Genomic DNA, 23,557 nt, shown 5'->3' on the forward strand with positions numbered 1-23,557 from the left:
GTTTCTGCCATGAAATATTTCATTTTCATATTCTCAACGATAAATTCTTCTTTAATTCTATTAGGTTTGTTTTCTTCTCCCAAAACATATCAAAACATTAATTTAGTCTTTAGTGTGAAGCAACTGGAGGTGCTTGTTTACATTTAAATTTTCCAAAGGCAAGTGTCATAAGTCGTTGAGTTCTGTACATTAATTCTTCAAAAGGAATTGATAATTATATGCTGTGCCTGCAAACTGGGATCAGACTATATCTCTTCAGCGGTGAAGACTCAGGAATGTATCCATTTTCTGTACTGGAAACCCTGATTCAGGTGCCCAGAATGGGAAATCTGGAAAAAGGGGTTCTCTAACTCACGTTCTATTGCCCTTAGAATGCCCCTAAGTTACCTCTTTTTCATAACCAGGAAAACTTCCTCTCTCTCTCTCTTTTGTCCAAGGTAGTTAATTTCTTATTTTATCAATAGACCCTAGAAGCTGGAGTCGGGATTTAAAAAGCTCCTGAAGCCTCATGATAGTATCTCAAGAGATAGCATTTTTATAGACTGAGCAACTAGAAATTTGGTACTAGCACACTTGACTGCTCATATGACTCTACAGTTTTTTTAATATATTTAGTTCTGTAATTTTTTAGCAATTATTATACTGCTTTAAAGTCTGCCATTTAGAAACTCCTCACCTCTGTCTTAAAACACTTTAGTTCCCTTTTTCATCTGTTTCATCCATGCATGCTTATTGAAGATTTTTCTGTTTGGTTTCTAGAATTTATCTAAGGTTACCCTGTGAGCAATCTGAAGATTTCAATCACTTATTTTCTGAAAGGTTATTGTCTTTTTTACTGAGTGCTAGCTGAGATTTTTTTCCCTGCTATTCTGTGTTAATTAATCCTCTTATATCCTTCATTAAAGTTACTGTGTTTTCCAGGACATTTCTTCTATTACTTTGATGTGCTTCACATTGGACAGATGCCTAGATGTGAGTCTCACAGGTCCCTCTCAATGCTGAAACACTGTTTCCTCACTTCTGTTGAGTGGCTGGTTTTATGAAATAATTTTCAACTTTTTTTCCTTTTTGGTTGTTTGGTTTTTTTTTTTTCCCTAAGGGTTTACCTCTCTCCGAGTGTCTTGTCACCCCAGTTTACAGCTGATGTAGTTTCACTGAATCTTCATATCATAAAAGGAAATTACTGCTAGAGTATAGGGGATCAGGTCATACAGTTCTAATTTTCAGAGTTCTGGGATGGGTTTTTCTTCCTACAGTGAAGGAGGTCTCCATTGCAGATGGGCCTGCAGCAGGGGCCTTAGAATAGGTTGGTTACTCAAAAGAAATGAAACCACAATCTCAGAGGGTGAACACCTCTAGGATCCTTTTACTTTACTCTCTACACAACAAACTGCGTTTTGGGAACAATATACAGAAAACTACAAATGGAAAAATTTCACATATGGTGAGTCCTTTTGTCTCAGCAGTATGTTCCATGGGTAGGTTTGTTCTCCAGATTTGGTTGCATTGTCCCATCAAACAATTGGTGTACCTTGTTTTATCTGTTACAGAGTGGCACCTCTTGTTCTTAGTTTTAAGCAATCTTTAGCTCAGGAGCCATTAGCACTAGCACCTTTTGTAGGTGCTCTGCAATCTAAAGGAACTGCTTGGTAAAATCTGAAAAATTTGAATCCTCTCAGGCTGGTCTGTGCCTAGGTTTCTATTTGCAAAGGAAAGGATTAATGTCCATAATCTATATAGTGAATATTTATTTGAATGTTCAGTTGTTTCACCATAGTGGCCATGCTCACCATGTTCTAACTAAGCATGTGTGTTTTGGACGATATTTTCCTTGCTTCATTTTTTGTGTAATTCCTATAAAATGCATTGTAACAGATACTCAAGTTAAGGGGTATAAACATTTCTTTTATTATCCTAATAGAATAGCCTGTATTGTAATAGCCTATATTTGTAGAAAAAATTAGAGCACAAGCTGGTCTTTTTTGTTAAGGTTCCTGTATAAATAATGCAGATTGTGTAGCTTAAATAAATGTCAGACATAACATTTTACAGATGGTGAGGGATGTATAGACACAAGAAACTATGGAAAATATTTTCCAGTTTTTTACATTTCAAGATGTGCATGCTGTCTACTTCAGACTGATTTATTTAGACTGGAAGCAAAAGAAAGCTCTGTTTAATGATTAGATCATTATCATCTCTCTGGTTACCACAGAGATGCACAGTGCAATAAAACGTACTGTAATTTATTTATCTGTTAATATCTTTGTGCTGTGTTATAATTACCTCTTGTTCTCTTCTTGTGTGTCCTTCCATGAAAAGACTTGGTATTTTGGTTTCATAAACATATACTTTTAAACGGTTTCTTAAAAATAAGCTTTGAATATGCTTTAAAATTGTACTTATAGTTACTGAATTTTTTTTATTTTTAATCATGGAAATTACTTGTAAGTAGTACAGTCTTTCTATGTAAACAGTCTTAACATAAACACTCTATACCTTTTCCTCTCCTCCCATAGATATTTTGCATTTTCAAAACTAAGAACGTAAGTAAGAGTGTAAAACTGTGGAGGAGACTTCATGTCAATATGTTCCTTCTTTTACTACCTGCAGCATCTTGCTTCATGGGTAGTACAGCTATGTGTTATTAAAATTTCTCTTCACAGATTATTATAATTTTCCCCCTTTTTTTTGGAAATGTAACCACTCTTCTCCCACACTTGTAAAGATTTTGCCCCTTCATGATCAGTGTGGCTCTCTGCTTCTCTGAACATTTTCTGTCACAGTTTGTTGCCACCCCCTATCCTCTACCCTTTGGCCAGCTATGATTATATTAGCAGTTATGATATAAAATGTAATTTGGATATATAGCTCAATTATGCTAATTATCAGGTCAATTTATCTTTGCGACTTGCTGTTCATATCTACAATTTATTTTAGCACACATCAAGCTAAAAACCTTGAAACTAATTTTTATAAGGCTCTTCCAAAATTTTGAAAATATGTGTGTGTTATGGAGATCAATTATATGTCATGGGTGGTGTTGGTACATTGGATGCATGGGTGTGAGAGCTGCAATGAATGCTTACAATTACAGAAAATAATATAATTGCTGATGGAACACCACTCCTATTTAGAGTCCCAGTTGTAATAGTGATAAAGAGTTGGACACATGATGTTTTAGGATAATTTTATGCAGATTAAAAGAAATAACCTAATTTGGTTAAGCATAGAGTCTATCCATCTATCCATCAACTTTTCTCCTATGTTTTAATACATGTGGGGCTATTTTTCTCCCTCAAGTATTATTTTACTACTTGTCTAGCTTCTCCTCTGGGAATCAGGAGCTGTTGTTTTTCAGTGATGGTGGACAACATGATGTTTGAGTTTTATAAACTGACTTGGGAACCAGTGAATAAAAAATTATGGAAATTTCAGATTCTAGTATCTATTTGGTGTTTTAAGGGTAATAGTATTTTAACTAGTTTTTGCAGAGTTTCAAGCATTTTGTTATATTCTGTTTTCATTTTTGTTCCTTCTTAAAAGGAACTAATTGTGTTTCTTAGGACTTCTATTACCTTTCTTCACTCCCAAGAACTGTTAAAATTACACATAAATGAAGCAGTAATCTTCCCTGTGATCTACTACATAGCAGCAGAAATGGCCAGCTGTGATTAGAATAGAAACCCTGCATGGAAAAATTGCCATTAAAATGTAAATAGGAATTCTTTTTCTTTAAAGTTGCAGAGAGAAAAACTGAAATGAAACATAATAGTGTATGACCACTGCAAAGAATTTTTTAAAAATAAATTTGCACATCTGGATAGTTATAAAAATAGTATTAATGTGGCATAGAACATCTGAATACAGTAATTCTAAATTATATTTCAGAATTCTTTGAAGATGTATATATTTTTTGTGTATAAGACTTTGGTCTAGACTATAAGGAGAGGCATTAAAAAGTTGTAAATATGTTTTAACTGAGACCTGTTTTTGGAAGTCCTATTCAGTCACTACTGACAGATGTAGAAACCTTCAAAAGCAAGATGACTGTTCATTTTTTATAGGTGTGGGAGCTGTTCTTCTGCTTGCCCACCTTAGTATGTGGGGTGAAAATCTAAAACCCCTTGGATTTGTGTTTTTTATTCCTCTTTTAAGATGAAATGAAGGTTAGCAACCCAGATAATTGTTTTGCATAAATCTGGAGGTTGAAAATGCCTAGGTAGTACAATGTAGCTCTTATTTCAGATGATGACTCAATACAGTTAGGTGGTCTCCAGACAAATTGCAAAGAAAGACTTTGTGAATTAGTAATGCATAGCAGTGCTCAGCATAATGTGGATTTTTTAAGCTTAGTGCTTTCATATTTTTGTGAAGAGAAAAAGATTTGAACCTAAAAGTGACAAAAAATTCATGGATAGCTGTTGCTACTTGCAAACTAGAAAATCAGTAGAGTTTTCTGGCAAAATTTTGATGAGGAATCTTTAGAATCTTGTGCAAGCTGCAAGGATAACCTCATGTTTTTTCTTCTTCTAGTGGTGGTGTATGAGGTCCATGTATACACAGGTGCTAAACTTGGTGCTGAAACGGATTCCAACGTTTATATCAACCTCATTGGGACAAGAGGAGATGCTGGCAAAAGGAAGCTCCATAGATCTAAGAATAATAATGTTAAGTTTCGACATGGACAGGTGAAGCAAAAACAATGCTGCTTCTGATAAATAAGAATAAATTATGGCTAGAAAACTGTTTCATCAATAAATGCAAATCTTTTTATTTACAAGATTTTTTCAAGTATGGACCATTTTCCTTATTCAAAATTGCTTACATAATTGCATCATATAGATAATTTTTATCTGCTTGATCAACCATTTAATGAGAGCTTTAGATATTAGGTTATTGTATTTTGATTATTTGTATTGCACAGAGATAAAATGGTAACAATAACATTTTTGTTGTCCTGAACAAATCACTGTGAATTTTAGAATCAAGTTCTAAATCTATATTCCTAAGTATGTTTTCCAATCTTGGTGAGGCAGATAGGGCTAGAAAATATAATACAGACACAACCAAGTAATTGATCATTGTGTCATGCTAAAGATATCGGTGTTGTCTCTGTGGAGTAATTTTCAGGTTTTATTCACCTAAGAAAGTTTTAAAGGATCCTCACTCTTTGACCTGGATGAATATAAAACAACTATATTCATTTGGAAAAATAAAAAAAAAAAGAAAGAAGAGTGGAAAAAAACTTTGCTATACTGTTACAGTCAAAGCAATAGCTATGTTTAAGACCTTTATCATTTTCCTTGTATGGTTCCACAGATGGATATTTTCTGCATAAAGGCTGTCTCACTGGGAGACTTGGAGAAAGTTCTGATTAGCCATGATGGAGCTGGTCCAGGTAGGATTTAATTTCCTAGAGACCAGTCTGTTTTCAAGTCCTTTTTAAACCCAGTGCACTTGTTTATGTTGCATCCTTCATAGAAAATGTGACAGAAGGTCTTGCAGTGATAAAAAGTCTTCCTGCAGCTTGATCACTGTGATGGGATGATGAAAAACTGTGGTAATGGACAGAAAAAAGGGCATGAGTTTAACACCATATACTGTTATTCCACTCTTTATTTTCATGATTATTTACAAGAAAGCATTATTTATTTGCATGTAGAAAACTCTCAAAAGTGTGGCTCACACTGGTAAGACAATCTTTCACTAGACAAACAGTGAAAACTATCCAGGAAGGAATTAAAGATATTTAGCTGCTGTTTTGCTACCTGACAAAATTTGAGTAGCTATAATACAATGTCCTTGCTGCTTTGGGCAATTGTAGAAGATTTGATTATATATTTGATCTGTGAAAGTCAATGTGGAGCTGTTCCGGTGAGTGACATTGAATTCAGCTTGTAGGTTTTTCAGGAAAAAAGAAAGAATTTGGTAATGAGATGAGGTTTGGGTACAGGCCCTTGAAGAAGTATGCATCCATGGAATGATGTAAATGAAGAGAAAGCTAGCATTTAATAGCAACAAAAATGTAAATTCTGCAAATGTGCTTGCAGATTAATATCTAGGAAGAAGCTAAGTGAAGAGAAGGATTTTTAGGCAGTTCAGGGCTCCAGTGATAACAGATTAGAAAAGCCCTTTTACCCTACTCTGTTCAGAAATGGCCCCAAGCAACACCCGTCTTGCTGTGTACACTGCCTAAGGCTCTGAGCAGGTTATTACAGAAATAGCCATAACAGAGTAGCCTTGGGATGGTGTGTAATCTTGTTTCCTATATCTGTAGCTCCATAGAGTTTGCTCTATTGCCTTCAGCACACATTGTTTCACATTGTTGTAACCCAAGACATCACACAAAAGGCACCGTGGTGGAGCCCTCCTTCCCTCCATTCCCCACAGCACCATACCATGCTCTATTCCCTCAGATCTCCTTTAATAGACAGCACAGATTAGCAGGATCAACACTACCAATCTATAACCCAATTCTGCTATCTCAAGATGTTCTTTGACATTGGAGCTCAAATCTGTGGGTTTGAAGGACTGTCTAAATAGGACAATTGATTGAGTTCTACCTGTAACAAAATATATGCCTTGGTAATTCAGAAGGTTTTTCACCGTACTCAGCACAGACAGATCTCACAGATGTCTTTTGAACTGTATCCAAAACTAGCCCCACATAAGCCTGGCCTGAGGAGACTAAAGGGTTGGGAGCTGGAAAATGATGGTGACTCAGGAGAGACTCAACCTTTTGGGGGTTGAGAAGGAGGGTTCCTTTAGAAGTGGAGTACCCTTTTTTCTCATCATTTGCCTGAGTGACAGGGCAGGAAGATCTTTAGTCTTGATTTGGAGCCTGTCTTGGAAGGATCCTAGAACATGTTTTCTTTTGAGGGTCCTAGGCTGCAAGACACAGATCTACTCCCACAGCCACTGTGAATGAGGAAAGTAAAGGACTTTTGTCCTAAATAACAGGGTTTGCTCCATGCACTGCCTGCAGATGCCCTCCCTATGTGACAGAAACTGCTGCCTTCTAGGGACTTCCAGACTGAGATGCAGCCAGGGAGGCAAAGCATAAGGATAAATAGAACGATTATTTGCTTCTGACCAATACATCCCACATGCTTTTTTGCTGCAATAGGTAATGGTGTGAGTCGGGCAAAACCTCGTAAGCAATATGAGAAGTTGTGAGCGGTGCTGGTGCAGTGAGAACAAGATATTTGAGACAGGACAACCAGACCTCTCACTAAGATGGTCATTGGAAGTGATCTAAAAGATCAGCATGGATGTGCCTGTGCTTACTGCAGCTAGAGAAAAGATGAATTCAGCAGTCCAGCAGAAGTGAGACTGCACAGCCCCATGCCTGCTGGTCTCATAGCAGCAAGGCTGAGTGTGTGCTCCCTGTCAACACACACACAAACACATTTATGAAACACACGTATGTGTGCACATGGCTGACCAACACAGACAGGAACTCACAACATACACAAACAGTACAAGTGGCCTTTCCCTGTGACCATCTGCAGCTGATCTGAACAGTCCATCAGTGTCAAACATAAGAAGTATGTACAGGATGGATGTATAAAGCCTCTAGTAGCTGACTTTAGGCAGTCAGTCTTTCTGGTTTCTGGCTCTGGATCCTTGGATCCCCAGTTTTGCCAGTTAAAAAGCATACAAAACCCCTCTAAGTCTGTAGCCCCACTCCATTTGCACATGAGAGCATAAATTTTAAAGATTTGTTAATTAATATTTTTATATACACAATAGGAAATTCACTCACAGAGGACCAAAATTTCCAGCTTTCACACAAATCTTGATTACTGACATAAACAGATTTGTCTCAACATCCTGATGCCTGATTACAGGGAATCAAAAGATATAGGTTGGGATATGAATGGTGTTGACAGTTCAGAGATGTATGCATGTATTTGTCTCCAAGGGAAAAAACCTACTCCTCTTAAAATTAAAACAACATAAGGCAGAGAAGAATTGCATCTTTTATGAGAGACAAAAAATAATAAAGCTTTCATTCTGTTAATATATCTTATTTATTTAGATGAGATCTGTCTCAGTATGATCTGTGTTTCTGCTAGAAAAAGATAATCTGGGCTTTTTTTCTTAAAATTTAATTAATTATTTTTTAAAAAGTATGATTTCACATGATAAACTTTTGTCATTTCAACACAGGTAGTGGATGGTTCCTGGATAAGATTGTCATCAAACATAAAGAAGGAGAGGAAGCTCAGGAGGTTGTATTTCCTTGTAATAGGTATGTCATTCATGGAGAAAAAGAATTTGTTGCCTGCCAGCAATGTAATGAAAAAATTTTAGAGCAGATATGTGCACACAACCGAGATGTTTGAGCAATGCCCCAGAGTTTTCAACACACAAGTGATGCAAAATTTTACAGCTCAAGACAATGAAAAGGTTCCTATATTGGCATGAAAGGGAGTCATAGCCTAATGCAGAAAAGCCCCAAACAAAATGATGCATTAGAGGAAAGGTGCATTAGTTTTGGTATTTTTTAATCTAAATTATACAGAAACCATGTGAAATTAAATAAACTTTCAGTTCTCAATTTTTAAAGAAGTATTGTGAGTAATGATCAGAAATGACATCATGGAAACATGGTGGGATGACTTGCATAGCTGCAGTGCTGCCATGGATGACTGTAAACCCTTCAGCAGGGAGAGGCAAGGAAGGAGAGGAGGTGGGGTAGCCCTGTATGTTAAGGAGTATTTTGATTGTCTAGATGGTGATGATAGAGTTGGATGTTTATGGGTAAGAATCAGGGGAAGGCCAACAAGGCCGATGTCATTGTAGAAGGGTCTAGGTCTGTTACAGACCAGCCAAGCAGGAGGAAGAGGCAGACAAAATGTGATATGAGCAGCTGGAAGAAGTCTCACAATTTCCAGCTGTTGTTCCTGTGAGGGACTACAAATATGATACAGCAGAGGAGGACTTTAGGAGGTTCCTGGAGCCCATGAAAGAGAACCTCCAGAAACAGTTGGTGAGGTAGCAGAGTAGGGAAGATACCCACTGGATGAAGGAAAGGCTGACCCATTTTATGCCTTCTTCCCCTCAGTCTTCAACAGGAATACCAGCTCATAGGCAGCCCCCTGAGCTAGAAGAAAGGAGTGGGAAGCAGAAGGAACCCCACCATCCAAGCAGAAATAGTCAGTGGCCTGCTGCACACGTAGACATACACAAGCCTAATGGGCTGGATGTGATCCACACAAGGGTACTGAAGGGAGAGGCATGTGGGTCACAGCAGCCCCATGCAGGGCTACAGACTTGGGGATGAGTGGTTGGAAAGCTCTCTGCTGCAAAAGGAGCTGGGAGCTCTGGTCAACAGTCAGCTGAGCACAAGCCAGTGTGTGCCCAGATGGCCAAGAAGGCCAATGGCAACCTGGCTTGGATCAGCAATAGTGTGGCCAGCAGGACCAAGACAGTGATTGCACCCTGTATTCACCACTGGTGAGGCTGTGTCCAGTTTCTGTCAAAAAATTCCTTTCTACTTTTAGAAACTGCCAGTGATCTTTTGTTTCTTAGGACAGAATGAGGAGATAGGTCTCAAAAGTTAATCAAGTTGTTTATTGCAACAAGAGTTGAAATACAACGGAGTTTAGACTTCATGCATAAGAGATTTATTCTTAGAGTTTTGTTACATACAATAAATGAAATGTGTTATGGGTTCTTGGGTTTAAGCAACTACAACAACTTGGAGTCAATAAAATAGAAGCTGATAGTGAGCACGTATTTATTTATTTTTAAATAAGTGAGGTTTTTGAAGATTGGGAAATATAATGTGAACAAGGGGATTCAACTGAATGAAAGTATGAATGTGTGTTTGCAGTGAAATGATATTACAGAAAACCTCCCTAAATTTATCAGTATAAAAGAAAAGTAAAGAACAGAAGTTCAGTTTGTTGCTGAAGATCTGTAAAATCCAGGCCTGCAGGTTGTATATATAATTTTAAGTACAATGACTATGACTAACCAGTGCAGGTTTTAATAACACTCTCACATGTACAATTGAGTCTCTGAACAAATAAATAATTAGTATTTCATATAATGTACTCTGTATAGTACTACCTCATTTCATATGGCTACCCTGAAAATTCTTCTTTACCTGGAGCAAATTGAACCCAATTCTTATATGAATAAGGCCAACTGCGCTGAAGATATAAAAGAAAATTTGATCTTGGAAGTAGTTTCAAGTTGTAACTTGATAAATGGTATATAAAAATACTGTTGGAGACAAAAGACAATGGTCAGTTGATATATTCTATACTAAGAGTTTTTATTAATCTTATTATTTTTGTTTTTGCAATGAAAGATGGTTAGCTGAATATCAAGATGATGGGAAAACAGAGAGGGAGCTAACTGCCAACAGTAAGTATTTTGTTAAATAAAATTTGCTGTAGCACTACTAGTGTATACTTAATACCTAGCTATTACTGAAGAACTCTTCCAGATTAAGACCATAACTTAAGAAAAAAGTGATAATAAAGCTAGCTCACAATTATTTTTCTTGTTCATATTTTAGAATATGGCAGTTTAATGAAGACATTCCTTAAAGGTAAGAGTTGTTTTCCAACCATTGTTTTCTATACCATCGTTTTCCCTGTTTGAATTTAAATCAGTATTGCGAGAAATATGTGAGCAAGTGACCTCATTTGTATGTGTGTTTTCTTATATATCAGCTGTGAGAGAAAATGACAAATTGGCTGGCAGTAGTCTACAGGAAGGACTAGACCTTTATAAGCAATTGAGAAAAAACATAAACTATTTCGGGTTTTCTTCTATTTCTACTATTCTGTCCTGAAGTCAGCCAGAAATTCCTTTGAGAAAAGATTCAAGTGTTGGTTTGTTTACCCCAATGTCACTGTCATTTAATACTTGGGGACAGGTCCCCTAGCAAACATCAGCAAGTTAAAAAATATGTTGTGAAGTGTCAGTGGGAACATTTTCAGGTCCAAATTCCAAAGTAACCAGAAATAATGCAAGCTTAAACTCTAAATTCTCCAGTGAAGCTAAATATAGTATGTGCCTTCAGTTGGTTAAATCTGCTTGAATTAATAAAAAGACATTAATAAAAAACTCCCCGCCCAGATTTCTGTTTTTATATCTACAAAGACAGTGTCATCCCTATAATGCACTAATTACCATCTCCGTGTTTCTTCCTAATCAGAAAAGAGTAACAGACTGACACAAGTATTTTTTATGGATGTTTAACTATAAATGGATATTCTGTGCCACTGTGTCTGGGAATTTTATGGGAGCAACTAAACTAAAAAAAGTAGGGTTTCCATTTGCCTCTTAAAGCAGTGACTTGCTTTCTGTAGGATGAGTCCTAGTGTCTCAATCTAGTTCCAGTTTCAGTGAAAATTGGATCACTTGCATTCAATCAAACAGTTTAGCCAACAGCTTTATTATTCCATAAAACATAACTTTGACAAGAGGAGAATAATGAACTTGGGTAAGTAAAGACTTTCTCACAGAGAAAGTTGATTCTCACAGAGAAAGTTGATTCTCACTTGGAATTGGGTTCTGCATTCTGCTAAGTGCACAATTCTGAGAGACAACCATAATATCTGTTTCACCTTATGTTCAGAAAATAGACTGTATTTTACTACCAGTTCAAAATTTTTTACCAGCACATTTTCATTCCCCGTTATGTTATAGTAAGCAGGCACAGATGCACAGGCTGCTCATTGCCTGTGAGCGTCAAGAGTGATCAGACTCAGTATGTTGATTATGAGGAGAAAGGAGGGGCTTATTCTTAACCAGCTTTTGAAATGCCACTCTGTCAAGATGCCCAGGAGGACCCAGAGACCATTGAGACCAAAACTTCTGAAAAAAGCGGGTATAAAAGAGAAGAACATACTTAGGAAGTTATCTGTCAGTTAGCTATGACAGCTTAGCTTGAGCTGCTCTTCAGCCATCTTTGTTTTACCCATGGGCTCATTCTAGTGAGGAACTGAAATAGATTAGAGATTGGACTTTTATGCCTTTTGTGAAAAAGGTGATGATCAGGACTGATTTTTCACAGTTTAATTTGTGTTGTCATATCAGTGATCTCATAGACCTTGCATGACTGAGCTTTGTAGGAGCTCAAACCCAAGAGGTTTGGAAAGATAACCTGTAGTCTACTCTGTGTCATTCTATCATGACTCAGTGACAATGTCAAAGCTAGAAAGAGAACATTCCAGAGATGCAGAGTCCTGGGAGAAAATCTAATTCCCTTAGATTCACCCAGCACCTGTAGCAGTGAAGATTTTCCATGGTAGAATAGTGATAAGCACTCCCTTCAGAGTGGAGGTGAAAACTTTCCATGTAACATATATTTACTGAATAAGAGGCAAGTGGAAGTTCTGATGTTAGGGAGGCAATGTTTTAGACACTCGTGGTAATATTCTATATGAGTTACACTCTGCAAATGGGCTTCAGGGAAGGTCATAACAAGCTGATTGGCATAATTCAATGTTTGCTGATTTTCAGGGTAAGATCAATTGTCGGAGAAGGGAGACGCGGACACCAATTCGGTCATCAGCAAAGTCTCGTTTATTGATACGCAGAGTGGCGATTAAATACAGTGCTTAATTAGCTCATGCATAGTGCAAAATCTGAGCTCATCATTGGTCTAGCTGTGCGACTTAGCTAAGCACTTCGGCATTCATGTTTTTCTCAATTCTGCGTGTCTTCCTTATCTCAAGGACACTGTATCCGTGAGACTGAGGCCCACTTTGCTAGCTTTACTAAGTTGATCTGACTATGGCCTTTTTCTTCCAGCTATTCCTGCACCAGGCTCTCTACACTTCCCCCGTTTTCTTTTTGAGCTAGAAGAGTGGTATGTCAAGCTTTGCTGACAGTCTTTTGAATAAAATTTTGTAAGCAAGTTATCAAGCAAGGTAGCAATAAAGCTAAGCACAAGAATATATCTAACACCATAATAGCATACTTAATAACGGTTTGAATCCATCCCCTAAGACCTAGGCTTTTTAACCACTCGTCAATGCCCCAACCATCTTTTTCTTTTAGGTTGTGTAATTTCTGCTGCGTGTTTTGTATCTTTTTGTGGATGGACTCAGAGTGGTTAGATAAATTCATGCAGCACATTCCCTTGAACTTCTTGCAACCATACTGGCAACCTTACTAGGCAGGTTTTAAAAGGATTTTGTACTCCTCCTAGACTTAAGCAGATTGATTCTTGTCTTGTTATGTTAGTGAATGTTACCTATACATTTTCCCGAGGCGCGTGCTGCATTGGAAAAGATTTTGTGTGAGCAAAGTTAGCAAGCATAAGCAGTGTAATGATCATCATTTTGATTTCTTTGGCGGCCTATTCTTTTTACGCCCTGTATTGCTCCCTGTTATCTGCAGTTGTTTTACCTCTTCTATACTTTGATTTAATACCTCCTCTGGGTCTGTACCGGGTTTAACTGGTCCTACCCGAGGCCAAGGCAGGTGTGGGACTTTATGTCTGCACCTTGCAGCGATAATGTGCGAATTTGCATAGATGTGCTGCCTCTTAATCCAGTTGGTAAGTTCCCACCGGGCCCAAGCTAACAGGAGCTGTTCTGGTGTCTCGTATAGGTTTCGTACCTGGGCATATGGCACTCCTGCTTCTTTTTCTAGGGCCCGACCCCAATTTGAATTTCTTAGGTCGTCACTTTGACACCTCCAGCACCACAAATTAAACACTGTTCTCTGTTCCACCCACGAGCAGTCCCCACAGCCCCCGCACTTTAGGGCTACCCAGGCTTCACACCATGACCCCCCACACGCACAACAAGGACGGCTGCTGAGAGGCTGTTCTTCTTGGTGGACGTGGCTCTCAATCCAATCAGCCCAATTCGGTGGTGGCTGCCTTAGCGTCTCACGGGCAGCGCTGTTATAGTGTCCCAAAAAGGTGGGGTTATCCATTCTAGTACCCGTGTCTCCCGCGTTTTCTTTTGTAGCTGTGTGAGTGCACCGAGTAGGTGGTTGGCAGTACTCCAGATGGTAAGATCGATGGGCGAGGAGATATCTCGGCGAGAGACAAACCCCTCATCGATGCAGCGTATAATACCCTTGAGGGCTTCATGTTGTTGTGGGGTCACGGTTACGGGTGCGGTTGGGTCAGTTCCTTTAAGTAGTGGCCTGAGGGAGTCTAGCAAGGAGTTGGGTATCCCAACAATCGGCTTGAGCCATTGCAGATCTCCTAGCAGTCGCTGTGCCTCATTTAGAGTGGTGATTTTTGTTGTAAGCTGGAGCTTCTGCGGCCGTACGATTTGGTCTGTGATAGACCACCCCAAGTACCTCCATGGTGTGGATCGCTGTATTTTTTCTTGAGCTATTATGAGGGATGCCTTTGCTAGGGTGCTTTGAATTTCCTGCATCTGAGTGTCTGTAAATGCTGATTCTTGAGCAAAGAGGATATCATCCATATAATGATAAATAATTGTGTTGGGCCACTGTATCCTCAATGGTTGTAATGCGGCATCAACATACAGTTGGCACAGGGTAGGCGAGTTTTTCATTCCTTGTGGAAGAACAGTCCATTCATACCGTTTATCAGGTTCTTCTCTGTTTATTGCTGGTAGGGTGAACGCAAATCTTTTAGTATCTTGAGGGTGTAAGGCAATAGTGAAGAAGCAGTCCTTTAGATCAATGATTAGAAGAGGCCAATGCTGTGGGAGCATTGCTGGGTTGGGGAGGCCTGGCTGTAATGCCCCCATTGCCTCCATCTGATTATTTACTGCCCTTAAATCATGTAGAAGACGATATTTTCCTGACTTCTTTTTGATCACAAAAATTGGCGTGTTCCATGGGCTTGTTGAGAGTTTTAAATGTCCTTGTTGGAATTGATCTTTTACGAGTTGATGTGCTTGTATTAGACTTTCCCTTTTTAGAGGCCATTGCTTAACCATTACCGGTTCATTGGTAGTCCAGGTGATTGGGATTGGGAAAGTCCAAGCAATGGCAATTACCCCAAAGGGTGCTCGTTGGATAAAACGACCTCCATCTGAGCCAAAATGTCCCTTCCAATCAAGCAATGTACCCATGGTGGTAACGCAACTACGGACAACACAGTCACCAAATCTTGCCCATCTATAGTGACCCTTACTGGAGGTGTTTTTCTAGCGAGGGTGAATCCTCCGACGCCTGTGACGGTATCCGTAGTTTGCACTGATGGCCAGTTGTGGGGCCATTTTTCTGGTGAGACAATGCTGGTATCTGCCCCAGTGTCTAGGAGTCCCATTATTTCTATTGTCTCTCCTGCATAGGTTAGTTTCACCTTCTTTTTGGGTCTAGTATGGAGGTCCATTGTGAGCATAGCAATACCTGATGATCCGAATCCTTGGTCTCCACGTGGGGTTTGTCTTTGTGGTTGAACACCCCGGCTCAACTGTGGAAGTGGAATAAATTGAGCAATACGCTGACCTGCCTCAATTGTCAGAGGAGGAAAAGGAGTATAAACCATTATTTGTATTTCTCCCGTGTAGTCTGCATCGATGACACCTGGTAGCACAAACAGTCCTACAATGGAGCTCGACGAGCGTCCCACTATTAGTCCTCCATGAGCTTGTCCTTTGATATTTATTGGGCCATAAACTCCAGTTGGGACTTTGACGGAGCGAGCTGTCATCAAAGATGTTTTTACTGCGGCTGTTAGGTCGAGTCCCAGGCTCCCTGTTGTGGCTGGTTGTAGACAGGAGATGGCGCTGGTGTCACGGCGGCTACTTGTGACTGGGGCCAATATGGCGGCGGCCGCCGGGGGCTGATCGGCGGCACCCGTCGGGCCGCGCCGCATCCACCCGCATCTGTAGCCGCGCGCCGAGGGAGGCCGGTGGTCGTTCGATGTGGCTGGGGCCACCGTGGAAGCACAGAGCGGAGCAAGAGCGGCTAACACCTGTGACTGTGTGGACTCGGCTTGTTTCTGCAGCCCTAAGCCTAATTCTTTTAGTGCATTAACTAAGAAAACCTGCGCCCCTCTCATATACTCTGGGACTCCTGCCTTTTCAATAGCAGCAGCAGCCTTATCTACAAAGTCCCTAAAGGATTTATTTCTTCCCTGTTTTATCCCCATATACATGGGTATGCCTGAGCTATCTTTGACTTGATTGATGGCATTCCTTACTAGACGCATGGCTTCCCTAACTTTGTCGGGTCCCGAAATCATTTGAGCCTTTGTCCTGCGGTATTGTCTTAACCCCATTAGTTTGTCTATGGTAATTCCAGCTAACGGATCTCCCGGGCCCCTCTGTGTTGCAACTGACTCCTGAACAAGGGCTTGCCAGTGGGCGTTAAATAGCAACTGCTGATGTTGCGTGAAAATCAGTTTCACTATACTTCTCATATCATTTGGCAACAGCAGGTATGTATCGAACAAGAAATCTAGCATCTGCTTAGCTGGCTCACTCCGGAAACCAAACTGACTCACTGTCTGTCTTAGCTGGGCTAGCAGCTTCCAGTCGGGAGGCGAGTATGCTCCTACTTGGACGGCTTGTCCCTGCTGGTTTATTCCCTGTGTATACGTGACGGGGAAAACCCAGGTTTTCGCTGCGTCAACAGCGCTTTCGTCCCCAATCTCCAAGCCGTGTCTGGCTAGCATACTCCACGCCTCCCCCCGCCGTCTTGCCATCTCCTCCCACAGGTCGCTTTCCGCCCTAGGGACCGGAGCTGGCTCCACGGTGGGCTTAGGGGCGGTAGGCTCAGACTGGCAAGGGGATTTTTCGCCGCCGGTCTGGGGCCCTTCGCTGTCGGAAGGCGGGGTTACTCCGCCTTCTGCAATTGTCTCCGCCGCCGCGGCGGAATCCTCCTCAAGCTCTTCTAAGGGGGGTGCCGAGGGCCAAGCGCAGCTAGCCATGTCTGTCATTCCTGCGGCCTCCCCAGAGATAGGTATTTCTACTCTGGTCGTGCTGGGTGCTCGGGGCTCATTATCGCCATACTGAGCATTCCTTTTATATGCCTCTACTGCCTCCCGAGCCGCCCTTCTCTCTGCTTGCTGCTTTAGCAGCGCATTATGAACTACCCGCCAGATCTTTCCCAGCTTTTTTGCTGTTTTATCATCCTGTAATACCGCCTCCCACAGTGCATCCCCTAACTTACGCCACTCATTTAAATCATGCACGGTGTGAGGATTAGAGAATAAACCTTTAGCATAACCCCAGACTAACAACCCCGGTATATCCTTCCTGGGATTAATCTCTTTTAACCCTAACTTATCTATATGTGCTATAAATAAATCATATGCTGCTTGCCTGTCCATTTTTCGTCGTCAGCGCTGTTGCAACTCTCCGGCTTCGGCAGCACGTATGGCCCAGGACCACCTTTATGGCTCCTGGGGGTGTCTTCCCTACGTCGTTTGACACCGACCCGGTTGCGGCAGGCCCCAACTCTACTTCACCGACCGTGGCGCGTTCTCCCCCGTTTTCTGAAACCGTTTCCTTTTCAGCGACGGAGGCACGTCGGGGTTCACCAAATGTCGGAGAAGGGAGACGCGGACACCAATTCGGTCATCAGCAAAGTCTCGTTTATTGATACGCAGAGTGGCGATTAAATACAGTGCTTAATTAGCTCATGCATAGTGCAAAATCTGAGCTCATCATTGGTCTAGCTGTGCGACTTAGCTAAGCACTTCGGCATTCATGTTTTTCTCAATTCTGCGTGTCTTCCTTATCTCAAGGACACTGTATCCGTGAGACTGAGGCCCACTTTGCTAGCTTTACTAAGTTGATCTGACTATGGCCTTTTTCTTCCAGCTATTCCTGCACCAGGCTCTCTACAATCAATGTCCTTAAGTCAGGTTTAAATCACTGGTTACAAAACAAATTACTTTATAAGTTACTCAGAAGGTCAAAAATCTCATTCACTTTGGATGAGGCTAGTAAACTGCTCAACCACCTAGCCAAAGAGGAAACTTTGAAAGTCATTATTGTTAGGTAAGTTACTTGAGGGCACTTTATCCTTTTTCAGCCAGGCTGGTGTTATGCCAGCTCTAATGAAGCATAAATCCCAGATCCCTGTGGCTGCTGCTGCTGGCTATGGATTCTGCCAAAATGCAGTCTGCCCATATCAAGTTTTCTCAGTAACCTTTGTACATTTGTACATTACAGAGAGGCTCTGGCAAATCAGGCATAGGAATAGATTTATTTGTATGCCTCTGACTCCTCGTATATTTGATGCAAGATAGAGAAAGTGTATTGCCCTGGTGGAGAAGGCAGATAGGTGCTCTCAGCTCTCAAATGAAGTTGATTTGAGGGATTTGAAGTCGATTTGAATGGGATTTTATGTTACTCTCTAAAAGTTTCCTACATGGTAGTGATATTTTACTACTTTTTCCTTCTATTTTCTCTATTTATTTTCCCTTTTTTTTGCATCAAAATAGACGATGTATCCTAATAGCACATAGGAAAGAATTTTCTCTCAAGGTAAGGAGAAAAGACACAGTATGTTCCAATGATATCCTCGCTGCAGTCAGCTAAAAGGAGCTGGTTTCCTGTAATGTGATGCCTGTAGGGTATCCTGAGGTTTTGTGGGTTTTTGTGGGTGGTAAATAAAGTGTGGCCCGGCAGCAGTGTTTGGTTAATAAATATTTCTCGGTTGACTCTTCTTCTGTTGTGCAAGGTTTTTGGTATTAAGGCATATAGAAAATTCATAAGGAAAAGAGAAAATATTCAGTAAATTCTGCCATGACTAATTTTGTTTTGGAGTTATTCACTACCTTGCAAGTGTTTGATAATGGAGTAAGAATAATCACAGGATTCCCAAATTTAAAACGGAAGGGGCCTGCTTTTTAAAAGCAATAACAGTGTGTTTCCATTGCCAGATGGAGGCGGAAATCCCTAAGAAAAAGAATTAAGCAGAATGCTCTGCCTCAAGGCAACACAAATTTCTACAATCTTCAAGGAAATAAGCAACCAACTCCTACGTCTTGCAAAGTGTGAATGTCATTCTAGGTCTTAAGACCAGAAAAACACCAGAATGAAAAACCGCTGATATAGTGTATTGTAAAAACAATTCTGGAAATTTTTTAAAAATACATAAATGGCTCATATTTTTAAAGCCCCACAAAATAAACCTTCCTTTTTCAGCTTTATGAAATATATTATGAAATGTTGACTTCAGGTTTTGCGATGCCCAGATTTTTATGTGACAGAAGTAATTGCAGGTTTGATTTTCACAGTTTTATCAGAGAAACTTTCAGGTTCCAGACAGTGGTTAAAAGAATTTCTGGCAGGAAATTGTTATGACTGATCCAATTTAATTTTTGAAAGTCAAGAAATGATCCCTAATTCTAACATATCTCTGGATAAATCTCTGTAATGTGAATCATATTCTTGGTTACATCACCAAAGAGAGAATTCTGAGACTTATTTTCACAGAATTCTGTTTTTTCCTCCACTGTTAACTTTAGTGCTTCCTACATTGGTGTCTCAAAGTAAATGGCTTTAGCTTTACAAGTAAGCTGTAAAAGTAAACAACACACTAACACACAAATCACTCCGAAAGGAAGTTAACACAGGTCAGTGATATCAGGGGAAAGTCTTTTTTAATACGGCCGCACCTATGAAACACAGAAAATGATCTATTGAAGCCCAGCTATCTCATTTCCACCACTTCGCTCTTGAAGAGATATAGAAATCACTGAACACAAAAAATACTTGGCATCAGTCTTCTGTCTCGTGTAGCCATCCTGGCCAAGTAGATGTCTATGTGAATAGAATATTAGACAAAGGATTTTTTGATTCTTCTGGCATGAGCAGGTTAAATGAATTTGTTGAACTGAGAGTGAATGCAGGCAGTCTGTGTTAGTTCACTTATCAAACTGTAGAAGCATTAAAAGTAAGTGTAGGAGAATAAAGAATCACAGATACTAAGATCTGTAACCATTGATTTATTCCCTGGAAAACTCCCAACTGTGGTCTTAGCCTTCCTACTGAAATAATAATTAAAAATACAATCATGGATATTAATTAAAATAAATAACCTTGCCCGAAATACCTTCTCTGAACATGTTGCCTCTTTGAGGAGGGAATAGGCAGTTATGCATCTGTGATTTCTCTTAAATTGGGGCTTGCTCTCTCCTGGAGCAGAGGGATATTACAAAGAGAAAAAAAAAAAAAAAGCTTCACTTGGGAAATACAGAACTGCAAAATTATTTTAATTTCCTCTCTGCTGTGTTCCTGGGACACCCTTCAAAACAGGGCATGGTTGGACAGGATAAGAGATTCAGGGCTATGTTGGGAGTCTTTGTAAAAATTTGAAGCTCCTCATAAACCCTTGGAGTGCTCAGGAACAGCAAAAGCTCAAACAATGCTTGACTTCACCAAGTGCGACACCCTGAAGAGTACCACATGCCAACCTGGCACAAGGAGATAAAATTCAAAGCTGGCACATATATCAAACAGCAAAAGTTCCTCATTAGGCAAAGTGTGGATCTTCCACACACTGCATCTGACTCATTGCTGGAAATGACCTTAAAAAAAAGAGTTCAGATGGAAGGATCCTTTCAGCTAGTGTGTTACTCAGAAGACTGGCTGTGAGATGAGTATTTGCCTGCTGTTTTCTAGCTGAGCCCAGAAGAGTCAGATGTAACGCAGAAACAGGCTCTACAACAAGAGGAAAAACAGGATTAGCTAAAAAAACCAATAAGAAAAAAGAGGAAAATTATAAATCAAGGAAACCAGATCAGGTTTTCATCTAGTCTCCATCTTTAAACAGGCATAGGAAAGCAAAAGGTAGGAAAAAAAGCACACAGTTCTGTAAGAAAAAGTCACATCTGATTTATTTCTGAATTAAATTATTCTAAAATTCATTTTATCAATACATTGTATTGTGGGCTTACACACCATCACAAAATAGTTTTCTTTTATATTAGTCCCATTAGCAAATTATTGCATTATCACAGTATTGGCCACAGTCTAAAAAAAAGCTTTTAATTTGCTTCCACTCATGAGTTCCTCTTGCCATGCAAAATCAAGAGGCTTTTCAACAAATAATTCCTTTGAATTCAGAGGATGATTCACCTTCAAGCACTAAAGTAGCTTGCTAAACTATACTGTCCATCTAAGGCACTGCATTTTCCCCTCACCTGGAACAGCTTCCCAGGTGCATACTGGATTTCTAACGCAGTTATAAGTACAAGTGACTTACCAAAAAGGCTCAAGCCATGAGGTGAGGTGAGATCAGTGCAAACATGTCTTCAAAATTTCCTGAATTTTGTATTCAACCCTAAAGAGTGATCTGATCTGATAAATGAGCAGACTGGGCATGACAAATTAAGTTAGAAAAATCTAAGAAAAAGAAGTTGAAGTTTCATTGTTTAGCTAGCTATGTATTAGCCAGCAGGTCTTACAAATGTATCACACACAAGCCTTCCAAAATGTTAATATTCTTTTCATGTTACATAAGAACATTCTAAGAACTGAAATTTATTAAAATAATTACTGTAATTAAAGTAACTATTTTGTTACAAAAAATAAAAAAAAAAAACCCAAAACAAAATCCTAGGGGAAAAGTTTATTTTTTCTGCTCCCTAGGTATTAATTTTTGCTTTCATACCCGAAAATTGTCTTGTGTTTATCAAGTCTGAGTTATACTTATTTTCTAGAGACTTTTTTATTAATTATGAATTATTTATTTATAATAAATGGGATGTAAACTCATGGTAATCTATAATTCTTTGTTGTGGTAGTAGCAAAGGCATCCTTTGCTCTCTACCATTGATCCTAAAAGTGTTTAATTGGTAGATTGATGCTGAAAATGTTTTTTCCTGTTTTAGCACAACGGTGGAGAGTGCAGGTTAAAACGGATGGAGATTCCCCAGAGCCACAGGAGTGTAGAAGGACCCTTGTGATTTATGGCTCAAAGGGCAAAAGTGATGAGCTTCTGCTTTCTCCACAAACCCCAGGATATGTGTGTTTTCTCCCCAGAGCAACTGATGAATTCATTGTAAGTCAGAAATATACAGTACTATAAAGAACTTATCATGACATTGCCCTCTAGGATATGCATAGATATATACAGATATATAGGTATACAGATATGTATATATGTGTGTATACTCAACTAGCATTATATAGATACAGTTGATATGTCTGGTAAAAAATGATGTAATTATTTACAAAGGTGGAATGACATAACTATAGGTCTTGGGTCATCTCCTACTGCTAGTCCTGTTCTACTACAGCCAGCTCCACGGACTCTTTTGTGTAATCTATGGCTCATCTTGCATTTTTTATAATTCCCTAAAGATTCCTGAGTTGAAGTTCATACAAAAGGCAATATACAATTATTTGTGAAAGCAGAAGATGAAGGATTGAGCAGCCTTCCCAGGGGACATAAGTGGGCTTTTCTTTCCTTCATTTCCATCTCTGTAAAGTAGTATCCACTCTCCACAGGATCGTTCTGTCTCTCAGGCCAGCAGGCAGAGGATTTTTCTGGATAATCGCAAATCACTGGAGAATGAATTCATGCATATCAAAGAGTGGTGAACTCTGAAGCAATAGCTTATATATGGGCAGTATTGAAATCAACCCTAACACAGTCCTGACCACCCATGCACCTGACACACATGCTGATGATTTGAGAGGATTCATCTGAGGCATCTTTTAAATCTTCAAATTCTGTCCTGGCTTTCTAGGCTAAGTCATTGCAAATTCTGGTGATTGGCATGAAGTACAGCTTCTAGCCAGCAAGAAGGGAGAAATAGCTTGCAATTTGATGCAGTTCTATACAGCTCAGAAAGATTTTTCGATGGCTACAATAAACATTCTGAAAACAATGGCAAAACTACATTTAGAAAATTATGTCAAAGCTTCATTGTAATGACCTGATCCAGGCTGAATTTTCAGTTTAAATAACAAGCTAAAGCAATTTAGGAACTTTATGGGGAGTAAATGAAAAGATAAATGGCATTTCTTAAAGACAAAGAAGCAGCTGTTTATCAGAAAACACATAGGAAACACACTGAGCAACAAAACAATCTTCCAACCCTATGCCACGAACATAAACGGAAGAGATCAGTAGAGGCAGAATCTATCTATGGAGCAGCAGCACCAGCTGACTGAATTTTGGCAAACATCATTGCATAAAGCAGACCTTTGTAATATCCAACGTGTTGGTAATTTCCCAAATGTCACGTATTCCTTGTGAAGGCTGCCTAATTTCAATGATTGGGTATCACACTAGGAAAAAATAGCATTTCTGTGTGTCAGTCGTGGTTGTCCCTCATAGTCTATTATCCTGAATACACAGTACATTATCCATTGGACCCTTCCACACCAGCAGTTTTCTGAATGCTTATTCATACTTTGGATAGACTTTGGGTTAGTGCCTGTATTTCCTCCACAGCTATTTGTGTCCTTGTTTTTATTGCTTTGTAAGAAGAAGTTAGTTCTATTTGAGCATTATTTACTGTGCATGATGTTTTATCTCTTTGCTGCATTGCTTACATGCAGTTTACAGAATAGCAGCTCTGGTATAAAGGGGCATTTGGGGATTCACAGGTATCTCCAAAAACACCTTCATACCTCTTTAGGTACTTGAGCCAATAAACCCAGACTTTATGCTTTCCCTT

The 23,557-nt window shown here is 39.6% G+C and overlaps 1 protein-coding gene across 1 annotated transcript in view; it reads left to right on the forward strand.

The window, feature by feature from the left end:
* The window catches only part of RP1 (RP1 axonemal microtubule associated), a 171,517-nt gene that overhangs the window by 70,330 nt on the left and 77,630 nt on the right, over window positions 1-23,557 (forward strand). Inside the window, exons 26-31 of the mRNA XM_014881614.2 lie at window positions 4,537-4,691; window positions 5,323-5,401; window positions 8,176-8,257; window positions 10,328-10,383; window positions 10,538-10,570; window positions 21,761-21,930. Of these exons, the coding sequence (XP_014737100.2) occupies window positions 4,537-4,691; window positions 5,323-5,401; window positions 8,176-8,257; window positions 10,328-10,383; window positions 10,538-10,570; window positions 21,761-21,930 (575 nt within the window). The remainder of the gene's footprint in view (window positions 1-4,536; window positions 4,692-5,322; window positions 5,402-8,175; window positions 8,258-10,327; window positions 10,384-10,537; window positions 10,571-21,760; window positions 21,931-23,557) is intronic.

Source organism: Sturnus vulgaris, chromosome 1, assembly GCF_052056855.1.
Source record: "Sturnus vulgaris isolate bStuVul1 chromosome 1, bStuVul1.hap1, whole genome shotgun sequence".
Classification (NCBI taxonomy): Eukaryota; Metazoa; Chordata; class Aves; order Passeriformes; family Sturnidae; genus Sturnus; species Sturnus vulgaris.